Here is a 26,580-nt window from a genome sequence, read left to right on the forward strand (position 1 = left end):
GACATTTATAATTTGTGAGCCATACAAAATAATCAACTTGAAAATTAGCCTGCTGTAGACTTACTGGATTTCAAGACCCACCTGTGGTTGCCTTGGAAGGCCCAGACCAAATGATTTTGTAGGCCTTCTGCTGCCTGTGGCCCAGACATTCCTCACCGCTGTGTGTGTGTGACACCTCTTCTGTATATATCTGCTTTAAAGATAGGCAGGTGCTATGGAAGAGATGTGGCAAGAAGGACTTAAGGATGCTGCCCAGAAAATTTCTTTGTCTCCATGATGAGTTTTCTGCCTGCATTCCACATGAACTGTAGATTAATGTTGTTGGGTGTTCTGTAGTTCTATTTATAATTGACAACTTATTCATTGATTTATTCTTCTAACTTAAAAATCAAGCAACTTGTGTGCACCAGGCTTTATTTAAATGACTGTATTTGATTCACACAGTGCTAGTGCATAGTCCACTGTATTATCTATTATAGATGAAGAAACGGAGTCTCAGAGGTTAGAAACTTAATTGAAGAAAAAACTTTAGAGGAAGCTGTAAATTGAAACAAATGAACATAAAAATGTTTAAACTTGCTCTGGTAATTTAAGGAGTATAATGTAAAACCTCAAAATTGCATTTTTCACCCATTTTTTAAAAAATTTGTTTCATTTATTTGAAAGTCAGAGTGACAGAGAGAAGTAGAGACAGAGAGAGAGGTCTTCCATCCGCTGGTTCACTCCCCAGGTGGCTGCAATGGCCACAGCTGAGCTGATCCGAAGCCAGGAGCCAGGAGCCAGGAGCTTCCTCCTGGTCTCCCACGGGGGTGCAGGGGCTGAGGCAGTTGGGCCATCTGCTGCTGCTTTCCCAGGCAGTAGCAGAGAGCTGGATTGGAAGAGAGCAGCTGGGACTAGAACTGGCGCCCATATGGGATGCCAGCACTTCAGGCCAGGGTTTTAACCCGCTGTGCCACAGCACCGGCCCCTCACCCATTTTTGTTTTAAATGAAAATATCCAGTACTGAGAAAAGTGTGTCAAAAAAGTATTTTAAATATTGTTGTTGTCACTTGAATTGGCTCAGAGAGACAGTATGTGTAGAGATTCATCATTTGTATTAGGGTGCTTCCTCTTATGGACAAATCCAAGATACAATTTAAAAAATGATATATACATGTCCATATTGATAGTAGTAGTTTGTTTATAATACTAGTTGAGCATCTAATTCAAAACTTGAAATGCACCAATATCCAAAACTTTTTGAGTGCCAACATAATGCTCAAAAGTTTTCAGATTTTGGACCATTTGGATTTCAGATTTTCAAATCAGAGAAGTTTATTTAACTGGTGAAGCCTATGCAAATATTCCAAAATTATATGTATCCTCTATTCACTATGCAGTAAATCACACATATGGAGAAAGACTAGGTTAGAGTGTTCAGAATGATAATTGGATTATCATGCAAGGACATCCGGTGATTATTTATAAAAATATTTGTTGCAGTTGGTATTTTGCACTTTGTTAATAGAACAGTACCCATTCTGCGATTCAGGAGTCTGGGCATGTCCCATGGACCCAAGACACTGTTCTCACATATTACGAGGCTACAGGTGAGATGTCGGCTGGGCTGCAGTCTTGTCAGGAGGCTTGGATGTAGAAAGACTCTGCTTCCCAGTCCTCCCAGGCTATTGGCAGACGTGCTGAGGGCTGCACGTGTTATTAGTGGAAACCATCCTGAGGTCCTAGAGTCTGCCACAAGTTCTGTGCTACATCCGTCCGCCCACCAGCTGTTGCCAGCAAGGCAGTCTGTTTCTTCAAGGGCAGCAGGAGAGCAGGTATCCCATTCCAGAGTCTGGCATACTACATTTTTAATTAAAACTTTATTTTTTAAACAAACACATCCTTTCTGATACCACTTAACAAAATAGCTTTGAACCTAGTGCCTTGCATCTTGTTACAGTGATTCCTGTTGATTTGTGGCCCTGCTATCTGACCGGCTCACACATAGCCACCCCACATAGTATTGATGCATTTATGGAAAAATTGCTGTATACTGGATGCTGTTTAAATACTTTAAGATATATTGACTCACATAATCTCCCTTATGATCATGTTGTAGATATTCTTATCTTCCTTTTACAGATGAAGACATTGTGGCACAGAAGCTAAAAAACACTTGTGCAAGCTTATGACAGTAACTGGTAGCGTCTAGATTTTCACCTAATTCGTGTGAATTCAAATGAAAGACTCTTTATTTATTTATTTTGAGATTTATTTATTTACTTGGAAGAGTTACACAGAGAGAGGGAGATCTTCCATCCACTGGTTCACTCCCCAATTGGTTGCACCAACTGGAGCTGCACCGATCTGAAGCCAGGAGTAAGGAGCCTCTTCCAGGTCTCCCAAGTGGGTGCAGGGGCCCAAGGACTTGAGCCATCTTCTATTGCTTTCCCAGGCCATAGCAGAGAGAGAATTGGAAGTGGAGCAGCTGGGACTCAAACTGGTGCCCATATGGGTAAAGCCGCTATGCCACAGCACCGGCCTTGATGGACTCTTTCAAACACTTTGTATTTATTTACTTGAAAGGCATAGAGACAGAGACAGACAGTGAGAGATCTTCCATTCACGGGAAGCCAGTGGGCTAGAACCTCGTCTGGGTCTCCCACTTGGGTGGCAGTGACCCAATAACTTCATTTATCACCTGCCCTCCTGGTGTTCACATTAACAGGAAGCTGGCTTGGAAGCAGAGCAGAACTCCTCCATGTGCTCTGATACGGGATGTGGGTGTCCCAAGCAGCACTTTAACCAGGGGGCTAAATACCTATCTCTAAATGACATCCTCTTAACCGCTGGACGTTACTGCCTCTCTGGGTCCTGGGTTGGGTTAAAAATGGCCTGCCCTAAGTGTATGAAGACCCAGGTTTGGGTTCTTGCCTGAGTCCCTGAGTAAACATGAATACATCTCATTTCCTATGTTTGCAAAACAATTAAACACTGTAGTTTCCCTGTTAAACTCATGACATTAAAAAAATTCCTTAAAATTATAAAATGCTTTCCAGTGTAAAGTGCTTGTGTTTTCTCTTGGGAATCAATAATATATTTTAAAATAAGCACTGGGGACGAGCGTTTTGCCTGGTAGTTAAGACACAAGTTAGGATGTCCCAAGTCTAACCTCAGAGTACTTGTTTAAAACCCAGCTTCAGCTTCTGACTCTAGTTTCCTACTAATACAGACCTTGGAAGGCAACATTCAGGCTCAAGTAGTTGGGTTCCTGCCACCCACATGGGGGATATGGATTGAGTTCCCAGCTCCTGGCTTTGGCCTGGCCCAGTCCTGGCCATTGCAGGGATCCGGGAACCAAACCAGTGGATGGGAGCTCTGTCTCTCTGCCTGTCAGATAAATAAATGAATAAATATTTTTGAAATATTATTGAAATAAGCAATGAATAAAATGGATGAGTTGATGAACTATAGATTAATTCAGCCAGCCAGGCAAGTATTTAAGAGGTCTTGCCTTTGTACGGGTAAATTTTCTTAATTTCTTCTTTCAAAGACATGGAATAGAGCAGCACACTTTTCAGGAGCAAGTAAGTGCTTGCCTCATGATGTGGTCTGATACGCATTCAGTGCAAGGTCATCAGACTGATTAATCAACAACATCAGCAGACACCTGGGTGTTTTCTCAGCAAGTTGTTTAACAGACATAGACCTCAGACAGACAGCAGATCCAATGGAAGCTGGCCCAGAGCACATGGGACAGAAGCCCAGTGTCAGTTCAGCAATTTGGGCAATAATATGTTTGAGAGGGACCGAGAGAATTCAATTTTAAAAATATTTATTTATTTATTTGAAATGCAGAGTTAGGAGGAGAGGCAGAGAGAGATCCTCCATCTGCTGGTTCACTCCACAGATGGCCTCAATGACCTGGCTGGGCCAGGCTGAAGCTGGGAGCCAAGAGGTTCTTCTGGGTCTCCCACGTGGAGGCAGGGATCCAAGGACTTGGACCATCCTTCCCTGCCATCCCAGGTGCATTAGCAGGGAGCTGGATTGGCATTGGAGCAGCTGGGACTCAAAGCAATGCCGACATGGGATACCGGCACAGTAGGCTGTGGCTTCAACCTGCTGCACCACAGTGCCAGCCTGGAAAATTCCATTTAAAAGATTGAATCTTTTTAGAAAGCCCCAAAATGTAATCTATTTTTGCCATATTCCCTGAAACTGTGGGTGTTGACAGTGGAGAACGTTTGTGGCAAAGATCAGGTGACCCTAGAGATTATATCTGATCTGTTCTGTGAAGGTTCTCAGACCTGATTGATTGCAGCCTTCATTAAGTGTGGGAAAGATGGCACCATCCTGGTGGTTGTTATGGTCAAACAATTGATTCCTTTCTCTAGTCTGTCTGCCAAGTCCAATGCACCAAGCTCTGCTAGGAATAGCCCTAGACACACCCAGTTGCAAGGCTTGCATGAACTATTTGTCTACTCAGAGAAGTTCAATTCTGGCTATCAGTTTGAATGCCATTTTTATTTGATATTTTCTTAGTTACCTCATGTCTTTATGGAATGATGGTTAATTCAACCTTGAAGAAATGGAATATTTCTATACCTTTTGGATATTTCACATATTTTACTTTATTTTCTATTGTATTACCTACAAATATATGCTATGCAGTTTTCTCCCAGACAGGAGCTGAAGTTAAGCTGTTAATTCTCTATACTCTGAATTTTCTGTTAGTGATTTCTTCAGATGACTAAGCCATTAGGTGGTACAACCACAAATGACCTGAAGGTATGGTTACTGTCCCTCAAACTTCAACACCATGACATGAGTTTCCACATAGAAAACCCACTTTTCCATCAGAGGGAACTGGATGGCTTTACACAGAAGCAGCAATTGTGAGGCCTTTTAAGAAGATTCTTGCTAGACCAGCAGGTTATTTTTCTTTTCTTGTCAGATTTCACTAATTATCAATGCATGGTCATCTGGGGGAAAGACACGGATCAAGAGAGTGTAGTTTGCCTTTCTGTGGTGTTGGATGAGGATTAATAATATGACTGCTGATGGTGTCAGCCTATCTAGACAATGATATTCTAAGCACTGAGGCAGAGGGGAAGGGAGGGCCCTTTGACTGAATGTGCTAGGGAACAGATTCTAGTTCATTTACTGGCTGTGTAGCTACAGATGACTTCATAAATCTCTTGAAGCCACTGCATCCAACCTGAAAATCAGGAGTAAATGTTAAATGTACCCTATGTGGTGGATAATATACGTACAGCCTCAGGCACAATACCCTGCTTATAATGGGTGCTTGTAACAGGAACTACCACGGTTATCTCAGAAATGCAGCCATTCATCAAACTTACTACCACTGGATAAAAATAAGCTGCATTCATTAATACAAAATAAACCAATTTTGAAGTAGGGACAAAAGAGCAGGAAGGAAAGAGCATGCTTGCTTTATTAGTGACCTCACTGAGGGCCACCCAGGGTGAGTCACTGGTAAATGTTTTAACTGACATCAAAGCCAAAGATTCATTTCTGGGTGACATTATCAAGGAGAGGACAAGAGAAAACTAAGTGACTTAATGAGAAAAGAATGGCTAAGACCCCGATGATGCTTTATTTTGCAGTTCACTGAGATAGTTCAGTGACTAAAATTTTTCACCTTCAGGGTTATTGCTTTATGTTTTGTTAATCATCAAGGCCAGGGTCTGGACAGCTAGGACATTTATGAAAGGGGTGCTTGTAGGAGAAAATGTATTCATGAGACTAAAGATAGACAAGGATAATTTTAGTGCAAGGTGAGCTGTTATTCCATACAGCTGTAGAAGGTGTTTGGCAATTCAGGATTCACTTGCCAGGGATCATGTGGTCTGAAACCTGATGAAAGTGTTGGTCTTGGAAGGCTCTCAGCCTGTGTGAGGAATGTGGAGCGAGCCCACACCCCCTCCACTTGCAACATCCCCTGACAACATCCTGATCTAACACAATTCTGGCGTTCTCTCCAATGCCTGCCACCAGGATCTTTTTTTATTATTATTATTTTTTATTTTTGACAGGCAGAGTGGACAGTGAGAGGGAGACAGAGAGAAAGGTCTTCCTTTTGCCATTGGTTCACCCTCCAATGGCCGGCGTGCTGCGGCCGGTGCACCACGCTGATCCAATGGCAGGAGCCAGGTGCTTCTCCTGGTCTCCCATGGGGTGCAGGGCCCAAGCACTTGAGCCATCCTCCACTGCACTCCCGGGCCATTAGCAGAGGGCTGGCCTGGAAGAGGGGCAACCGGGACAGAATCCGGCGCCCTGACCGGGAATAGAACCCAGTGTGCCGGCGCCACAAGGCAGAGGATTAGCCTATTGAGCTGCGGCGCTGGCTAACCACTAGGATCTTATTCATTGTTTTAACTGCTTTTAAAATCTGTTAATATATAGAGAACAGACTTGATGAATTTTGTAGATATCATTCCAAGAATACAGTGATACTTTCCTCCCTCCTTCCTTTCTTTTAATTTTTTACAATAGCATACTTTCAGTGTACTTTAGAAGATCTTTTTATCCACCTAAATTCCTTAACCTCTCAACATCCATATATTGTCCCAGTCTAAACCTCTCTATTTTCATTTGCTTCAAGTTTCCTATTTAGATTTTATCTTCCCTTAAGCCCTATCTTCAGTTCACTTCCTGTTCATCCCTGCTTAGTCTATATATTGACTTTTAATGAGCCTTTAATTATAATGGAAAATGGGGTCAGAGGACCTAGATGCCTATCACAAATTCCCTGCTGTGTCACTAGCATCTGAACTCACCCCTCTCCTGTAAATTGAGATAATGATATCGACAACAGATAGAAGATTGCAGAAGTTCACAGAGGTAAAGCACCAGGGCACGTCACATACAATGGTAGATACACTGTAAGTGGGCACACATATTTTTTTATTTGATGCCAAGTTTTACATGCACTGGCAGTTAATATTCACATCTTATTCTTAGCCACTTGTAATGCTGAGCTCACATAGATTATCTCCCTATTCTGTGGATTTGCCTTTAAACAAAACTCCCATGAGAAACTAATGCTAGTAGGCATCGTGTAGACCTGCTGATTGAGTTTCTTTAGACAGTACTACTTAGTATTCTCAAACACACCCTTGTGTACATTTACATAGACTCATACCTGTTTATTAGCAGCTAGGAACACATATGTAGTGTTTTCTGAGCCACTACCTCCAGCAGTGCTAACACAGGTATACCAAATTTAAGCTTCATTGCACCTTATCATTTTATATTATCATCAAATCCTTTAAAAGCTGTAAGAAAATAGCTTTCAAGGCATTGGTAAGCACATGGAGATTCCAGAAAATATTATGAAATGAATTGGAACTGTTTTAAGGAGTAATGTATGGGGCAGGTGTTTGGTGCAGCAGTTAAGACGCTGTTTGGGATATCTGGGTCCCATAACAGAGTGACTGGATTTGAGTCCCAATTCTACTTCCAATCCCAGTTTTCTGATAATGCATATCCCGGAGGCTACGGATGATAGTCCAAGTACTTGGGCCCCTGTCGCCCATGTGAGAGACCTGGATTTGAATTCGACTCCTGCCTTTGGTCAGGCCCATTCCTGGCTATTGGGGCCATGTGGGAAATGAACCAGCAGATGGGAAATATCTTTCTTTCATGTAAGTTTTTATAAAAAAATTTTTTTTAAAGTATCGTGTTTAGTTTTGTTGGTAACCTATGAAGAAATTGACGCACATAGACTCACTCCCATTCATGTAAAGCTGTATATAATGAGAGCCCGTGCTGATTAGCATAGGTAGGGAGGAGAGAATGCCTCTGACATTACTAAGTTGAATGCATTCACTGCAAACCTCACCACACTGCGCTCTGAGAGACTACAAAGCAGGCTTAATTAAACAGCTGCATTTCCCAGGCTATAATTAAGTCGGCTTTGTCTGGTTTCACCTGTTAGAATGCTCCCTGAAGGGAGATGATTATCATTTGCCAGTTCTTTGAAGGCCCTCTCTGTTTTTTTGAGTCCAAAATTGGAAAAGGACAAATCAAACATCAGCGGGACTCAGGTGTATGTCAGGCTGGCAATTAAGGGAGGGCCACGTGACACTTTAGCTCCAGATCTTAGGGTGCAAGAAAGACCAATCCTGTGCCCCACTGACCCCACCTGGCAGCTGTACTGCAAAGAGAGATTGGTGTAAGAAATACCTAAAGGAGATCATCAAAGCCTTATTTTCTTCTAGGTAAATTTTTACATTTCCTCTGGCTCTAAAGTTGTATCTTCCTGTTTGCTGTGGTTTCTCTATGTTTATGGGATGTGGTTACCCAGTTAGGTAAAACAACTATCACTGCACTGGGACATTCAGCTCCCTTTATTAAGTACAGTTCTCTGTCATTTGTGGTATATGTCTTTGATGTCACCCGAAACAAACTTTGTTCAGCAAAACTGGTTTGTAAATATTGGCTTGGGTTTGGCAACAGGAGTAAACAAATCGGAATTTTAGCTATATTCTTAGCTTATCCAAACAGATGCAGCAGTTTCATATTTATGTTTAAAAACCCAGGCACTAATTGTTTCAGTCTCAAGTATACTGCTATCTGTCCCTGTGTTCCAATCATCTGAAAGCTGTTTCCTTTCAACACTGCCACTTAACAGTGAGGGAGAAACACCCTGTCAGTTGTTTCCTGGCTTAACAACCTGCTGGGTTGTTTTACTCAGTGCTTGCAATTTGAATGTGCTGAAAACAGAGTGGCCCGAAAGGAGCTGATGCAGCTCCTGAAATACCTTTTAGGACCTGGCTCTATGAGCTATCCATGTCTCGTTTTTTGAACAGGACATCCCAGGTTAACTGGAAAGACTGCATTGTGGGAAAAGGGGGAAAGCAGCTGCTGTTGGGATGCCAAGGTATGTCTCAGGTTCCCTGGACCTTTTGTAATAAGTAGGGATACTGATTAGCCCCAAGCCCTGCAAAACACCCTGAAGGGTTGACCTGTTTAGTTAAGAAAAAATGAGCAGGAGAATGTTATCTGTGGAGAGTTTAGAGGAACCAGTTGAGTCCTGAGACTTGATCCAGTGGAATGCGTATATTTTACGATTAGAGTTGATCATTGTTGTCAGGGCCTGGGAATGGACAGAAAACCAAACAACAGGTGCCCAAGGAGTGGTGAGAGCTCAGGCAGGGTGCAGGAATGGCCATACTTCCCACTGGGCTGCACCTGTGTCTTTGGCAGTGAGCATAGGCAGAGGCGAGCCAGCCACCAGAAGGGCCTGCACGGTACTGCTGAGCAGTGCATGTAGCAGGCAGATCTCCGTCCGGCTGAGGCAAGAAAAGCAGCACTTGCTCAGTTTTAATGGAGGCCTGGCATTTGGCCTTTGCATCAGCTTCAACTGTCTGTCTTCAGCTGAGCTCACAGGAGAATTTTCCAAGGCATGCCCCAGCTCTGTTAACTGATGGGAATAGGCTTCTAGATCACTAGCTTCGATGTTATGTCCATCCCGGTTCCTTAGAATATTCCCAGGGCGCAGGCTTTAAGCCAGAAAAATACACCTTTTATTTCACCCTCAATCTCATTGTGATAGTTTATCTCAAGGCATCCGAGGGGTACAGCCAGGAATTGCACTGGCGCCCATATGGGATGCTGGCGACGCAGGCAGTGGCTTTATCCGCTGTGCCACGGTGCTGGCCCCAGGGTACATAGTTTTAAAGTTTATTTGAGGGGTGGACATTTGGCACAGCAGTTAAGATGCTGCTTGTTACGCATATCCCATTTCTGAGTGTCTGAGCTTGAGTCTCAGCTCTGGCCCTGATTCCATCTTCCTGCTAATGCACATGCTAGGAGGCAGAAGGTGATGATGGCTCAGGCAGTTGAGCCCCTGCCAGCCCCAAGAGACCCCAGACTGTTTCCACTACCAGCCTGACCCAGCCCTGGCTGTGATGGGCAATTGAGGAGTGAACCAGCAGGAGGGACGTCTGTCTGTCAGTCTCTGTCCCCTCTCTATCGCTCTCTGCCTTTCAAATAAATATACTATATAAATTAATAAAATATTAAATATATACTGTTTAGAGGTGCATAAGCAAAATTCTTTGAGGACATCTGATCAAATTAAGTAATCTAAATCAGCACTGTCCACAGAAATATAATGCAAGCCACAGTGTGGACAAAGCTTGCAATTTAAAATTTTCTGCTGACCACTTTAAGAAAGGAAAAAAATAAATGGGTAAATTAATTTAAGTAATACATTTTATCCTAATATATCAAAGTATTCTTTCACTATGAAATCATGATCAAAAGCAATTAATGAGGTATTTCCATGCCTTTTATTACAAAATCTTTAGTTTGATTCCCATTTTATACCCACCGCACATCTCAGTTGAATTTAGCTGCATTTCAAGGGCTCAGTAGGCACATGTGACGAGTGGCTTCTGTGTTACGACAGTGCAGGTCTGTGTGCTGATGGAAAATGTGGCCTTTAAGTGGATGGCATGTGAGAACCAAGGAGGGCTTCTAGTGTTTTACATTTGGATTGTGATAAACAATGTACCTGAGATTGAGAGGCATTGGTGAAGGACATGGTGCTGCAGCCAGACTGAATCCCAGGTATCAGCTGGGAGACCTTGGACGAGCCGTTGAACCTCTTTTTGTGTTACTTTCCACACTTAGAGCACAAGAAAAATAGCAATGCCTTCCTCATGGTGATAGTTTTGAGATCCTAATCTATAAAAAGCCCTTAGAAAAATGCCTGGCATCTGGTTTTAAGTTTTACTATTATCAGTATTATTTCTAGTAAAATCCACCAATGTAGTTATAATGTGGTAGCAAAAGTCTAGGTTGGTTTGCCAGAAACCTTGCACTTGAGATCTTCTGCTATTAGTCACTTTGTGTTTTAACGTTTCTGAGCCTTATCATTGATATGTTTAAATGAGTCTGGCATCTCTTGTCTCCCAGGTCATAGTACTAGATCAACAAATGCAAAATATATATCATAGCTACTATTTTGGGGGAATGTTTATGTATGATCTCATTTCATCTTTATACTGTTAGAGGAAGATGCTTTTACCTCATTTTACATTTCTAGACAGCAAGGATCAGTAACAGTTCCCAGGAGTTTTGAATATGAAAGTGTGTGACTCAGAAGCCTTTGAAGAGTATTGCCAGCTTTTGCCCTTGTACATATCATGGTTTGTTATTACTAACATGTGAAGTTTAGTTCACATAAAGTTATGATCTATGGTAAACGAGTAGCCCTCCCTATTTCTGTAAGATGTAGAAACCCCATAACCCAGCCCATGTCATTTGTAGAAGTGTGTGTAAAAAGTGACCTGCCACAAAGAGACTATAGAAAGATGTTTTTACTGCATTGTTTATGAACATTGAAAGAGAAGACACAATTGTCAACAGTGGGGGGATGGATAACCCAATATTTCTATATCTGTATCTACATATATAGTGAGATTGATTCATAGAATGGAATACTGTATAGCTGTTAGAATGAAAGGAATTTATCTCCTTAAATAATACGGATATCTTAAAATATTGAATGAAGAAATCAAGTTGCAGATGGCTATCATATAAATTTCTGAAAATTGTAGAACATAAAAGCTATATCATTTGAGAATAATGTAGTAGTAAGGATTGACATATATAGCAATTCTTTGATGGGGTGGCTGTTATCCCTATCTTAAAAAGTGAACACTGAGGCACAGAGAGACTAAGAAAAACGTCCATGCTCACACAGCTAGTATCTTAAGCACTGAATAGCCAAAACCACGCTTAAGATATTGTTTATAGCTCTTGTCTCTTCCGTTGAGGAACTGTATTTTTTTTGTTTTTTTTTTTTTGTTTTGTTTTGTTCTCTTCATACTATTTGTTCAACTCTTACTTAGAGTAGGGTTAACTAGACAATCATTAAGTATACTGAAAATAGATCTTTGTAAAAATTAAGAATGGCAATGTGAGAGGAAGGGGTGGAAGGGTTGGTGTGTGGGCAGTTTGGAAGGAGGGGGGAAGTCCCCCTACGTTCCTAATCTGTATTTATGAAATACATGAAACTTGTATAATTAAAATAAAATTTTTAAAAAATTATCTTTCCATATATTGCATCCTCAGTGATTTTTGCCAATGTTTTAATATTTTTCAATGTAGAACTCTTTCATTTTGGCTAAATTTATTACTAAATAAATATTTAACTTTTGTAGATATCAAAAAATTTCTCTTCATAATATGCATTTTCCTTGCACCTTTAGAAGATCACTGATGGACATTTTAATTTCTTCCAAGTCTTTTCAAGGATTGGTAGCTCATTTCTTTTTATCATGAAATAATATTTCATTGTCTGGATGTGTTTAAGTACTTATTTTTAAACTTTTATTTATAAAAGGGGAACAAATTTCATGTATTTCATATATACAGTTTTGAGAGCATAATGATACTTCTCCCCTCCCCCTTCACTTCCACCCTCTCTCCATCACTTTTAACCATGAAAACTGTAAGCCTGGAAACACCCAGCCTCTGCTGAGTCCCCAGAAACATGGGGCTGACTAACAAAGCTGTAGATTCTGTGCATTAATCTGTGTTTCTCATGGAGCTTCAGCAAAGCACCCGTGCTGGTCTGCATCTGCTTTACCAGGTAGCAATCGTGGCTTCTTTTCTGTGATGCTGGGACAGGGTGGGAAGGAAAAACCCTGCGACCTCTGATGGGACAATGCTCTGAGCCAGAGTGACGCTGGAAGGATCTCAGTACTCCTCAGCTGCTCAAAAGGTCATCGGAGCTGCGATTTCAGCTCAGGGCAGACTCCTGGAAGAAAGATTTTGGAATCTTGCCTAAATGTACTCATAATACGATTTTCTGAAGTTGGATTTGGGTTGGGAATCTCAGTGTTATTTCCTCCATCATTGCTGTCATTTATGACCTCAAGTTTAAGTACCTGGGCTTTTTGGTGTGTGTCTTATGTTGCAGAAAACAGAGTGAACCCCTTGTTATCTGGCTTGTTTAGGGCAGGGCATCAGAAAAATATTGTTGTCAGTGGTTGCCATGTATTCCATATGCACAGCATTTGTGAACAGTTGACAGATTTGATTCTGGGAGTCCAGAGTTGGAAGGATACAGTTTAGAACACCTGTTTTGAAAATCTCAAAATTGAGGCTCAAATAGTTGAATGATGTGCAGGATTACACAGCTGATTACTGAGGGAGTTCTGATTACTGAGGAAATAGGGCCCCATACTGCTTGTGGGTGCTTACTATATCACTGAGTACAGTAAGATATACTTCAGCTAAAAGATTAACCTTGTGGAGCATCATTTAGTTGTCACTGGTTCATTTATAAGACTCCTCAAAAGGCTTCATAGGTAGAGAACCCACAAATTTTGGATGGATAATTTTTGATACAAAGAACACTGCCCCTAAAGCACTTCCATGCTTTATGGTGAGTATACAATAAACTCTTGAGATGGAAAGTGCTTGGTGACAGTGTTACAAGGGTGCTTACACATCTTAGTTGTGGAAATGTAGGTAACTTTGGGGACCTGGATTTTCTTCATTTTCAGTCAAAGGGAATGCCTGATGTTCTAGAATTGGATTGCAGGTGGAAATTTTGCTTTTACGTTTTGCTCCTGGTAGGTGGGATTTGTTGGCAAGAGGAGTTTGATCATTTCCATGTAAGACTTTTTAGGATAGTTTTGTTTTGGGATTTCACAGCTGTTGCAATCTGAAATGCTTGTGTCATGGAGAGTTGTAACTGGGCAAGTGCTGGAATTAGTGATATGATTTTTTTCCCCCATAGCACACTTAACACAAGTTCCCCTTGTTGATCCATTTTAATTGTCTTTGCTGGGAAGGTAAATAGATGGTCTCTGCTGGACTTTTACTGTAGTAGTATTCAATACTTGTATTAATGTTATAATTTAAAATTTACAGATATAGTACTTGTAAACAGATGTAGCATTCCCCATGACCAAAGAAGATAGAAATGCCTTACTTGAACTGGTTCAGTAGAATCAAGTTAAATAAACTTGAATATTTATTTTAACTTACATCTTCCAGAAAGTGTCTGCACTAACAAAGTAACCATTAGCAAACTACCTGTAAAATATCATTGTGTAAAATGAGTTTGCCTTAGTTTCACTTAATAATTGACTTATCTTGCAGTGTGTGAACTTAAATCTCCCTCCATGAGTGATTTCCTGTGGGGTCTAGAGAACTCTGGCTGGTTGAGGCACATTAAGGCCATCATGGATGCAGGAATCTTCATTGCAAAGGTACGTGCTTACAGAAAAAATTTTAAAAAAAATCAAGGGGCAGACTAGCGAGCCTTGCTGACTTCAAAGTAGCAATCTGGTTTCTTCCACATGGGCTCCAAGCTGCACTGCATTAAATGGAAAGCTGACTTTGCTGACCTCCATTGAGTTTGCCCTCCGAAGATGTGGTTTTCTAAGAGCAGTGTGGTTGGTTGATTGTTAGCCTAGTGATCAAAGGGTAAAATATTTCCAGAAGATTCTATTTCCAGAATACTCTTATCTCCCATTTATTTAATTGTAGATGGAGGGCAGAATTTTCTGTAGGGCAGTACAACCAATTCTGAGTCACTTGAGTGATGGGCTTGAAGCTTACATCCAGTAAATCCTTCTTTTTAGATTTGCCACAGCAGAAGTCACGTTCCTGTGGCTGCTAGGAGCTCTTACTGCAACTTTCATTCAAGCTGTTATTGAATACATTTTCTGTTGCATTGTTCAGTGTTGGTTTTTAAAACATAAAATTTCTCTTTGATTCATATCTCCAGAGAGCCAAAACTTTTCTGGCAACATGGTATGCTCCCCTTTATTAGATAATCATTTATCCAACAAATATTTATTTAGTGGCAGGTACTACTCCAGGTGCTGTGGATGCAGTGCTGAATAAGCCATATGAAGTGTCATCTCAGACTCAACATTTTGGTGTGTGAGACAGAAAATAAGCCAATGAAATAATACTATTTCAGGTTGTAACAAATAGCCATGATGAAATCTCCACCTTTTTTCCAACTTATGTTTCCCACCAAGTTATTCAGCTGAAAGCTGTGTACATCTGCAGTAGCAGATAGGGGAAATTATTTTACCAGCAGAGATTTTCTGGTATAATTTTTACCTTTGTCTCTTCCTCTTTCCCTCATCCCTGGACTTATTACTCAGCAATTACCCTTTTATCTATAAATTACAATTTATACTTTTTTGCCCTTTCCCTTTGAGAAGTGTTTGGTCAAGTCCAGAATTTCAATAAGGCTTCATATGGCACCCAGAAGGGAGGAAAGAGAGGACATGTCATGGAGACATGTTGGCACTGTAAACACACTTAATTCAGTACATATGCTTAAGCAAGGAGACTTAGGTGGTGGCTTCCAGGTATAATAGGTACGGAAGAAAAGCTTTTGCCACCAGCACTAAAACTAGGTGGGGGCACAAACACAGATTTTCATTATATAAGGAAATAACTAATGCAGTCCAACTTCATAAAGAAAAAAATGTTTATTTAGAGGTTATTTATAGTTCCATGTTTGTGTGTCTCTGTCCTTGTGCTTATAAAGCCACCAGGATTCAGTCATGGGAGCTCTAGCCCTAAAACCATAATTAGATTGTGTTCTCACACTCAATACCACTGAAAGGTGGCTTCAGGAATTAAACTCCTGCTTGAGTTCAGGGGGAGGGGAGAGAGCACAAAGTATAGCAAACAGTAAATCAATGAATGAACAGTTTTGTTCTGCATATTTTCTTTCTTAAAGGATGAGTATAACCAAACTTAGTTCTGGTGAGAATTTTCCTTTGTAGCCACTCTTTATGACTGTTTGCTAATGCTGTGGTTTGTAGGCAGTTTCAGAGGAAGGGGCAAGCGTGCTTGTGCACTGTTCTGATGGCTGGGACAGGACTGCCCAGGTGTGCTCAGTGGCAAGCCTCCTGCTGGACCCGCACTACCGCACTTTGAAGGGCTTCATGGTGAGTGGGGCTGCTGGGCCCTTCACACAGCAGAGCCTTTACTGGGAATGGACCGCTGTTCAGGCAACTGATGACAACTTTTCACTATCATTATTGTTATCATCATCATTATTATCAGTGTTATTTTTCTTAGTGGGTCAGCAAAATTAAGTAAAGGGGGAAAGTGAAATAGACATTAATTTCTAGGTTATTGAAATCAATTCAAATCAGTGATATTGAATGTGAATATGGGGACAAATATAAGACATATTCAGTAGTTTATGATATAGTGGGTTTTATATATAAGTTACCTAGAAGTCTTTCAAGTTAGAATATGAATATATGCCAGTACAATTTTTTCAGAAAAGAAAACATTTAGGGAAAACATTGTGTTTTCTATATACAAAAAGTCCTTGGGATGAAAAGCTGTTTTCACTCCCAGGTCGATATTTTCCAAGTAATCCTTCAGAACAATGGATGAGAATACTAGAAATTATACTGTTTTTGTGCCTTTTGCAGAAATGATGAGTACATCCTCTCCTAGAGATTGAACTTTTTAGGGTGTGTCAAAATGTGACAGGTTGCTTCCAACTACAGACTGTTTGGATAGTTGCCTGGGCTGGTGAAGTTTTGGCTAAGCTGGTACGGTTACCTTGAAATGACTATAGGGGCTTCCTCATAACTAGATTACCTTGAATGTGAGCTAACAGAAAGTACATTAGTGGATCCTGAGTTCATGCAAGGGACAGGTACTGACAATGAAGCCCAAATGGAGGATGTCAGTGCTTATCTACTCTTTCAAGGGGTGTTATCTGACACCTAGGGGGCAGCCTTCTTCTTTTGACCCTTCCTCTTCCTTTTTCTTTTCTTGGATGTGTCCAAAAACTTCCAATTACCTGTGACAGTGTTGAGATTCAGAGAAACACTCCAGTGTCAGGCTCCTCTCCTAGACTGAGTAGAGGGGATATTAATGAGGCTATTCCATATTATCTGATTAAACATGTTTAATTCAGACTGCTTAAAACTATAAATTCACGTTAACTGTCATTCCAAAACAGGGCTAAAATCTCTAATATACTCTTAAACCCCATTATTTTAGTAATGTGTAGTAACATTCACTGGGAAACATTCCTATGCAATTTGGAACAGAGAAAGCTAAATTGTGAAGTTCTACCTGCTGTTCCCTCCTCGCATGATCTTGAACAAATGATTACCCTCTGTGCTTCAGGCTCCCCTTCTATAAAATGGGAGTGATACAGAGATCTCTCTCACAATTAAATGAGATAATGTAGCAGGCAACATGAAAGTGCCAGGCACACAGGAAGTACTCAGGGGTGGTGGAGTGACGTATTCATTCATGCATTCCCATTTATTTTTCCTGTGCATGAGCCTTCAGCACTGCCCTTCATGTGTACCTTTGTACTGGTGGATAATGTGTGCTCCTTCGTTTACAGGTTTCCCAGGATAGCGATTTCTGCTCCAAATACCTCTGAATCCTTCAACATTATGGGTTATGGTTTCTTATTTTTCTGTGTTTGCTTCTCTCCATGATATTTATATTTTTTTCATGTGTAGGTATTAATTGAAAAAGACTGGATTTCCTTTGGTCATAAGTTTAATCACAGGTAAGAAACATTTAAAAATCTGTTGTTTCGGATGTTTAGAGTAAGAGCACTGTTTCTGTGAGTGTTTCGATTGAGTGTTCCAAGGGGCAGCGCGCATGTAATTGCTTATATACATTTTTTGTAGTTTTTGTAATTAGCATTCATTGACCATTAGTTCTGAGGTTTTTCAATTAGTATTTTATAGAACTTTTCCAGGAAAGTACAATAGTTCCATTTTATATATGTAAACCCATATATATATATTATATATATTATATATAAATAAGCTGCTTAGGGCCACATTATAATTTTCAGTTTTGGGCTTCTACTGACTACCTGCTAGGGAGTTAGGAACTCCAAGATAGAAGATAGATGACAGAAAAAATACAGAAGTGGCTGGACTGGCTGGGTAAGCGTTTATCTGATGAAGCAACAGTGTTAGGCAGTGATTTTGAATACTACCAAAGGTGACTGGAATTGAAACTTTTGAGGAGTTTCCAATATGTAATGTTTCCACTCTTGGGAAAACATAAAACTGGTCAGTGTTCATTGTTATTCCTCAAGTTTATTATCCATTGCTGAAAAGCTGAGGCTCTATACTGTCATTCTTTCATGGCACCCTTTAAGATTCTTTCCAAAAATCATGTAATAGTGTAAAGGTCTAGACAGCCTTCATTTAAGAACCAATGGAAATATGACAGGATTCTGGTGAACTCCTTGAAAATGAAGACATGGTTAATAAAAGATTGTGGAATCTGTGGTCACATGGAAATTATGTGGCAAGTTTTAACTGCTCACTAAAAATGAGAACATCACTAGAAATTGGAGAACCACTATTTTCTCAAGTTCTCTCTCTCGTTTATCCCTTCATAAAAAAAAAAAATCTAAAAGGGGCAGGAATTTGGTGCAGTGGTTAAGGCATTGCTTGGAATACCCACAACCCATAAAGAAGTGCCTGAGTTCAAGTCTTGGCCCAATTGTAGCTTCCTGCTGATGTGTACAGGTGACAGATCAAGTAATTGGGTCCCTGCAACCCATCTGGAAACCTGGATTGAATTTTCTCACCCGGCAGCGAACCAACAGATGGAAAGATCCATCTCTGTCTTTCTCTCACTGCCTTTCAAATAAAGAAAAATTGGAAATAAAACCCCCAAAGCAAAATGGAAAATTCCTAAAGTTGATCTGGAATTTCTTCTCACTCTATCATTGATTACTAATGAAACAAAGTGAAAAATTATTTTCAAAGTTTTGATATACTTTTAAAATTTGAAGAATGTTCTTTTTTTACATGGAAATTTTCCATTGAATTTTTAGCACTAACAGTTTATATGAATATTTCCTTCTCCAATTAGATCTTTAACACAAAGTTTCTCTTGAAATTGGAATTTAAAAAGTTGTTTTTCTACTTCTTCATTCTGAATTTATAAGGTTAATTTAGGAACTAGGTTTGCTTTTCTGCTGGTCTTTCTAATCAGGAAAACAAAAAAGCTAGCCTCACAACTTTCTAATCTTTGCTTTATAGATATGGCATTCTAGATGGTGACCCAAAAGAAATCTCTCCAGTTATTGACCAGTTTATTGAGTGTGTCTGGCAGTTAATGGAACGGTTTCCCTGTGCCTTTGAGTTCAATGAGAGGTTTTTGATTCACATTCAACATCACATTTACTCTTGCCAGTTTGGAAACTTCCTATGTAACAGCCAAAAAGAGAGACAAGAACTCCAGTAAGTATTTTGTTGATTAATTTTTATCTAAAATTTAGCAGGTGTCATAATTTGGAAGACTGTTTCTTCAGTTTCTTATTTATACTGACATATTAAAGTTTGTTTTCTTGACATAATTTCATGAGTGGTTTAAATACCTTCAAACTGTCAAAGATATATACACACACCTACATTCATTTTCCTTTTTCCACCTGGCATACACATGTTGGTAGATGTTGCACACTAATATTTACAGAGAACTTTCTGGATTCAAAGTGATTTTTACACTAAAAAGGGAAAAAAAAAGTCTTTGGTGGATTGTTAATAACAGTTGCAAATTCAACCAGGAAAGCAAATTTGAAATACAAGCAACTATTCAGATTCAAACTGTATTGCTCTAACCAAGGGTAAAAGCAGATAATGTGTGCTTTTAAAACAAATTGTTAGGTCAGAAACTTAAGTGATACAGGAAGTGTAAATGAAAAAATATTTTCAGATTCTTATAGAATAAAATGATTTTACTGTGGTAAATACATGATCAGATTTAATTCTGGACATGATCAGCTCAAATAGAGTCCAGTAGTTTTATACTGAATTGAATAGAAGGAAAATTACTTTTTCTAGTAGATACTCATTTGTTTTCCCAATGAAGTTCAAGTGCAATTCCTGATAATCGGAAATGACTTAAAACTAGCTAAGTGCATCTTTTAGGCTCACCTGTTTTCCTAGATTGTGGTTTGTTCATGGGACTAGCCAGTTCTAATGGTATCTGCTTGGGTTGAATCCTGGCTTTTCCATTCATTAGCTTTGGGACTTTGAGAAACAAGTTCATTTCCCTGTTCCTCAGTTTCCTCATCCCTAAATTTGATGTATCTCATAGAAATTGAAGATTAAATGAGAGAAAAAACATGAAGCACTTAGAAGACTGCAAGGCAAATAGCAAATGCTTGATGACTGTTATGGAAAAAGACCCAGAAAACTACAGAGTGTATATATTTTTTTATACACTGAGGAATTTAACATTTTGTCAAGGCTAGTACAGATAATAGAAAAGTTGAGATTTCTACAGTGTTCTTCCACAAAGTGTAAATTTCCCTGAAACACAACAGGGACACAATATTTCAGATAGCAGGTAGTGCCCTACCAGCTTTAATACAACATATTTAATACAATCTATCTACTATTCATAAGCATAAAACAGTCATTTTTAGACTTTTTTTTTTATAACAGAATTCAAGAAAGAACATACTCTTTATGGGCACACCTTTGGAAGAATCGGGCTGACTACCTGAATCCACTCTTTAGAGCTGATCACAGTCAGACCCAGGGAATCCTCCATCTCCCAACAACACCGTGCAACTCCATGTACAAGTATGTAAATCTTTTGGAACTTTCCAGCTATGGTATGAACTTGGATTCTGGTACTGTTTAACATTCAGCAGCCAAAGTATAGAAAACACACTGAGCATTAAGGACTCTGGGGCACCAAACTCCACAGAGGAAAATGCTGGAATAGTCTCCTCTCCTCCATCCTTGTTAATGTGGAATTCTCTTCAGAAGTTGATGTTTTATAGTTAACAGTATATTAAAAATGTGATTTCTAATTTTTTTCTTAAAAATAAGAGGAAGAAAGAAAAAATGGAATTAATGAACCAAGAACCACCTACCTTATAGTCAGATGTGAATTCACAAGCTTTGATAGTGATCTTGATATACTATACTCAGCTTTTTTTCTCTGCTGAATCAAGTCCAGGTGAAAATCAATCATTTTCAGATTGTATGTACTGGGATGGCATCTTAGAGGTTCTATAAATATGTACTAGGTATAAATATGTATGTTGTAAGTTATGCTTTGAATCTTTTCTATGCTTGTATAAGGAAAAATGACTCAGAGTTCAGCAAAAAGATAAAATCATGATAAATTGAGAAACCACATTCCTCCTCCCTGCTCAGTCCCAACATATGCTAGGTGGCTTTTCTTCCTCTGTAGATTTTATTCTTCAACATGTTTTTGTTCCTAAATATTTCAATAATACTTTCCCCATAATTTTACAGCATAATATGAATTCTGTATAAAAAAGTGCCTATATGATTTGTATAAAACCGGTTTTAAGAGCTGTTGCTACAAAAAAAAAAAAAAAAAAAGAAGAAAAGAAAAACAGAAAAAGGGCCAGCGCCGCGGCTCAATAGGCTAATCCTCTGCCTGCAGCACCGGCACACCGGGTTCTAGTCCTGGTTGCCCCTATTCCAGGCCAGCTCTCTGCTGTGGCCCGGGAAGGCAGTGGAGAATGGCCCAAGTTCTTGGGCCCTGCATCCCATGGGAGACCAGGAGAAGCACCTGGCTCCTGCCTTCGGATCAGCGTGGTGCGCCGGCCATGGCGGCCATTGGAGGGTGAACCAACGGCAAAGGAAGACCTTTCTCTCTGTCTCTCTCTCACTGTCCACTCTGCCTGTCAAAAAAAAAAAAAAAAAAAAAAAAAGCTACAATCAACTGTATTGCAACTCATATATTTAAATATTTTACTGAGGCTCAAGCACTATTCTAGGCACTAAGGGAAAAACAGTGACATTGAGTTCCTGCCCTCAAATTACTTTCTTTGCTAAGTAAAAGAATAGATGTAAAGATATCCCTGGTGACACCATTTAGTCTCATATTTATTCTCATTTGCATTCTAGTATTCTTTATTGTATAAGGTAAAAGGATAAGATTTATTGCAAAGGTTAATTTGTTGGTGGTTATATATAAACAAAGGCTAACAACTTCAAGTTTGTAAGTCTCTCTGCAGCTTAAGATTCTAAATGTACAAGCAGTGATTATCAAAGTTCAAAACTAAGAATTCTTCTCTTAAACCAAAAAGTACTACTTCAATCTATTTTAGAAAATATATTTGTCTCCTAATTTAGTATCACATGGACAAGCAGACTCTTCATGAACTTACTCTCCCCAAAAGTAGTTCACTGACCCGAGAAAAAGAAATAATCAACATGAAAGTATTACCTTAAACAGTGACTTTTTCGAGCCTGTAATGTACATTTGGTTATATTAAACCTTTAGTACTGTGATGTGAAGGATACCTTAGGAGACTTGAAAGTGTGCATTTTCTGACTGTGACACAGTGGTATCACCAGCTCTGCCATCCTTCCCAGGTTTTGGAATGGAATGTATAACCGCTTTGAAAAGGGGATGCAGCCCCGACAGTCAGTCACAGAGTACCTCATGGCAGTGAAGGAAGAGACGCAGCAGCTGGAGGAAGAGCTAGAGGCCCTAGAAGAAGTAAGACACGTTTCTTTGCTGCTGTTAATCTATGTTTTATGCTTATTTCGCTCAATTAAAACCTCTCAAGACTTGGTACATAAAATATAGCAACCTAGCTTTTCATATTTGTAGCTGGAGGATAACTTCAGACAAAACCCCACCAGGCGAGCATCCAGTTAACCGAAGCCCAAACCTAGGCAGTGACTGCATTTCAGAGACTTGGCTTTGTGGCTCATTTCCACAGTTTACCAAACTAGTTGAGTTGTTCCTACCATAGGTCAAATTGGTTTGTTACTATTGCTTGATAATATGAAAATTATTTCTTTCTGGATAAAGTGGGGGGGGGGGGATAAAAATGAGTAAAACCAGATACACTTTAAAAATTCTATACTTGTATAATTATACAAGTATTATTATAATTGTTATATATAAGTCCTAAGTATATTTATAATAAAATGATTATATTCATAAAACAAGTGTTTCTACACTTATATTGGTAACAGCTGAAGGTGACTAAACAGTCTATTTCTTGCCTGCTATCACTTCCCTGTAGTTGACTAGAAAGGCTGTATCTTTCAATGTTTTTTCCTAATTGGATACCTTTGTTTCCTGACACAGTTGTAGTCTAGTTGATAACCACACCCTCTTGGATTATTTGCTGCATTCTGTTTCAGTTATCTTCATAAACTCATGACATCATCATGTTATTTACTTCCATAAGAATTGGCAATACATTCCGGTTGTCTGGGACTTGAATTCTAAATGGAGGCTCAGTGTTTTAGGCACAATGGGTGCTTTGCAGTGTAGAAAAATGTAATAGGATGAAGTCTGGGAAATTTTCAATAGTCAGGGTTCTTCATTATACCTCATGAAGCAATAATGTTGCTAGAAGAGAACTTCCAGTATCCTACTTTCAGATTGGTGAATATTGAGTAAAAGTTGGCAAGATATCACAAATTGACATCTACTCCCTTTCTCAGTGGATAGTCTATGCAAGTCACCGCTGGAAATGATGCCTTATAGTTCAAGATCCCCAACACAGGTGGTCATTTAGAGGTAACTAGTGAGGCTGACACTTCTGTTTTCCCCCTCATAATATTCTAGACAACCTAGACTGCTTTTCAAGATATAAATCATGTGTTAGATCTTAGGTTTTGAGAACTTTTGTGACTAAGCATAAATGTTATTCTGGTAATAGTCTGCCAGGGTCACACAAAACATGTTTGCATCTGTGTGGAGTTCTGCCTTAAACCATCATTTTGCACGTTATTGATTTTATCTCTATGGAATTACCTAGTGTGTTTACTTCCTATCATGGATTATATAACAAATAATGACCTATTTTAACCTTGTGTGTGCATCAGAATCACCACCTTACAAGAAATCCTGCTGTCTGGGCTTGAAGCCTAGAGTCCACTGGAGAATCTTTAGAGTATCATAGATAATTGTGCATTGCACACAGGGCTGAGTGACCCTGAAATAAAACATGAATACAAAGAATCAAAATGAGCCACAGGTTTTTAGAATTCTGAAACTAGTATAAGTTTCATCGTTTGCCATTCAAATTCCCTTTATGTCTCCTTATTTACTCTTCTTAAAGACATCCAAGGTTTATGAAAATCTTAGGACTTTAAACTTAATGTTAAACTTTGGTTCTTATTTTCTTAAAATGAAGTCAAAATTCCTTAGTCTGGCATTTGAGATTTTCCTATAATCTGGTCTAATCCACTGTTTTAACTTTATTGTCCACTATTCCCCTAGCTAAAATTTAACTTTCTTGTACACAATTGACACCTTCCTACCTTGTAATTTTCCTCACTTTCCCTTGTGCTAAGAATGCTTTCTAACCATCACAGACTGTATAAGTTTAATTCCTTCACAGCCCTACTAAAATGTTCCAGCTGTACCAGACTATCTCTCTTAAATAACTTTTGCCTCTTCCAAATTCCTCCATTGCATGAACTCTGCCTCTCTGTTATGACACTCCAAGTTCTTTATGGCCATAAGTGTATGTAATTTATTACCTATCTCTGTTCCTCATATCACCCCGCACAGTGCTTTTGCACATAGTACTTTATCTTATGGCATTTTCTCATGCTGACATTAAAAGGTGAAATCTGGTAAAATGTATTTTGAATAACCCAAATGTCTATGACCTGATGAACAAAATGCAGTATATTATTTGGCCATAAAAAGCAATGAAATATTGATACATGCTGTAACATGGATAAACCTTGAACATATGTGAAGAGAAAGAAGCCAGAAAAATAAAATAGGTCATTATTTGTTATATAATCCATGACAGGAAGTAAACACACTAGGTAAATCCATAGAGATAAAATCAATTAGTAGTTGCCAAGGCATAGTAGGAGGGGAAAATGTGGAATGACTGCTAATGGGTATTTTTCTTTTTTTTGGTGGGGAGGTGATGAAAATCTAATTGTTTTAAAATTAGTAGTGATGGTTGTATAACCTTGTGAATATGTAAAAACCTACTGAATTGTACCATTAAAAGGATGAATTTTATGGTGAGTTATATCTCAAACCCCTTATTTTTACATTTTTAAAACTGTATTTTGAGTTCATACAATGAAAATCATCTTATAAAAACCATGAAAGCATAGAAAGGAGGTGATAATTTACCTGTGTTATATTGTTTAGTCATAGATTACAGTGCTTATACTAGAAATGAAGTCTATGTTTGAACTCCCATCCGTCTAAATCCCATGTTCTTAACGTTACACTCTGCTGGGAGGTTATATCTGCTATATATGTAAAGAGGGAAATTTATGACTTTCCACTGAAATGGTTATTTCTTTTTTTAGAGGTTGGAAAAAATTCAGAAAGTCCAGTTAAATCACACTAAGGTGAAGAGTAAGCAAAATGAACCCAGCAAACATTCAGGATTTTCTACCTCAGACAACAGCACAGCCAACACTCCCCAGGATTACAGTGGGAATATGAAATCATTTCCATCCAGGAGCCCTTCACAAGGCGATGAAGATTCTGCCCTGATCCTAACCCAAGACAACTTGAAAAGCTCAGATCCAGATCTGTCAGCCAACAGTGATCAGGAATCTGGAGTCGAGGACTTGAGCTGTCGGTCTCCAAGTGGTGGTGAGCATGCACCGAGTGAAGACAGCGGCAAGGACCGGGATTCTGATGAAGCTGTGTTTCTCACTGCCTGAATTTTCCCTTTGAACTTCTAAAATAAAGGACATATACAGCACACTTCCAAAAGCAAGGGAACAGTGCAATTCAAGATAAAAATAACTCAAGAAATGTTGTCATTGAGATATATAAAATACAGCTGTTAAAAAGGAAAACTCTGTTTAGATGTTAAAGAACAGAAAGTAGCCATTTCTTTTATCAAATATAAAGAAAATTATTAACCTATTTCAAAAAATCATTCTAGACCATAAAACGTGTATTCACTACAAATACTTCTATCATCACCTGAGGTTATCAGTATAAACCTTCCTTGTCATAGCATGCATCTCCTCAAAGCCCCCAACCCCTTTCTCTCTCACTTGTTGCCGTCTTGAATCTTTCCTCTTATTTCACTTCCATGTGCATATTTTGTGTTTTCCAAAACATTTGACATTATCTTTCTGACTCTGTTAGCATCACTATTTCTAAAAACAGGGCACATTGTTGGGATGTGTTCTTCTTGGTTAACAGAGCTTTAAGGAACTCTATAGTTGCTTAAGCTTATCTTTCAGGTTTAACAATCACTAACTTTTCCTTAGATATATTTTGAATTGTTTTAATTTTGTTGCCTTTCTCTGGAATCTATTCTGTTTCTCATCATTTAAAAAATGCTAAAACTATACCTTATGTTTTCTTGAACATGGGTGTAATATCTAATAAAGCAGAAGCAAGATTCATTCTCTGGGTGTTACACATGAATTTAAATATTAGCTTAATAACAACTTTTTATTACTGTTTCAGAAGCCAAACTATCAAGACAGTGTGGGCCAACTACAGCCTGACCCTAAGGTACAACATTGTGAAGTTAGTTGGGTAAAACAGCAGAGAACTAGAGAATTTGGTTGTCATGTCTATTGGTGAGGGAAGTGAGTTTTTACTAT

At 39.1% G+C, this 26,580-nt stretch overlaps 1 protein-coding gene across 6 annotated transcripts in view; it reads left to right on the forward strand.

Moving 5' to 3' along the window:
• Positions 1-26,376, forward strand: part of MTMR7 (myotubularin related protein 7) — a 130,082-nt gene extending 103,706 nt beyond the window's left edge. For 5 of the 6 annotated variants that reach the window (XM_002709345.5, XM_089325871.1, XM_089325870.1 and 2 more), the window contains 7 exons: positions 14,132-14,241; positions 15,823-15,948; positions 17,503-17,552; positions 19,054-19,254; positions 20,464-20,604; positions 22,381-22,507; positions 25,315-26,376. In XM_002709345.5, coding sequence (XP_002709391.1) covers positions 14,132-14,241; positions 15,823-15,948; positions 17,503-17,552; positions 19,054-19,254; positions 20,464-20,604; positions 22,381-22,507; positions 25,315-25,677 — 1,118 coding nt within the window. In that variant the 3' untranslated portion in view covers positions 25,678-26,376. Of the gene's footprint in view, positions 1-8,708; positions 8,889-14,131; positions 14,242-15,822; positions 15,949-17,502; positions 17,553-19,053; positions 19,255-20,463; positions 20,605-22,380; positions 22,508-25,314 lie in introns of those variants that run through there. The other variant, XM_089325873.1, reaches the window with a different exon arrangement.
• Positions 26,377-26,580: the final 204 nt, after the last annotated feature.

This window comes from Oryctolagus cuniculus, chromosome 2 (genome assembly GCF_051225735.1).
Source record: "Oryctolagus cuniculus isolate XC-2025 breed Fujian yellow rabbit chromosome 2, ASM5122573v1, whole genome shotgun sequence".
In the NCBI taxonomy this organism is placed as follows: domain Eukaryota; kingdom Metazoa; phylum Chordata; class Mammalia; order Lagomorpha; family Leporidae; genus Oryctolagus; species Oryctolagus cuniculus.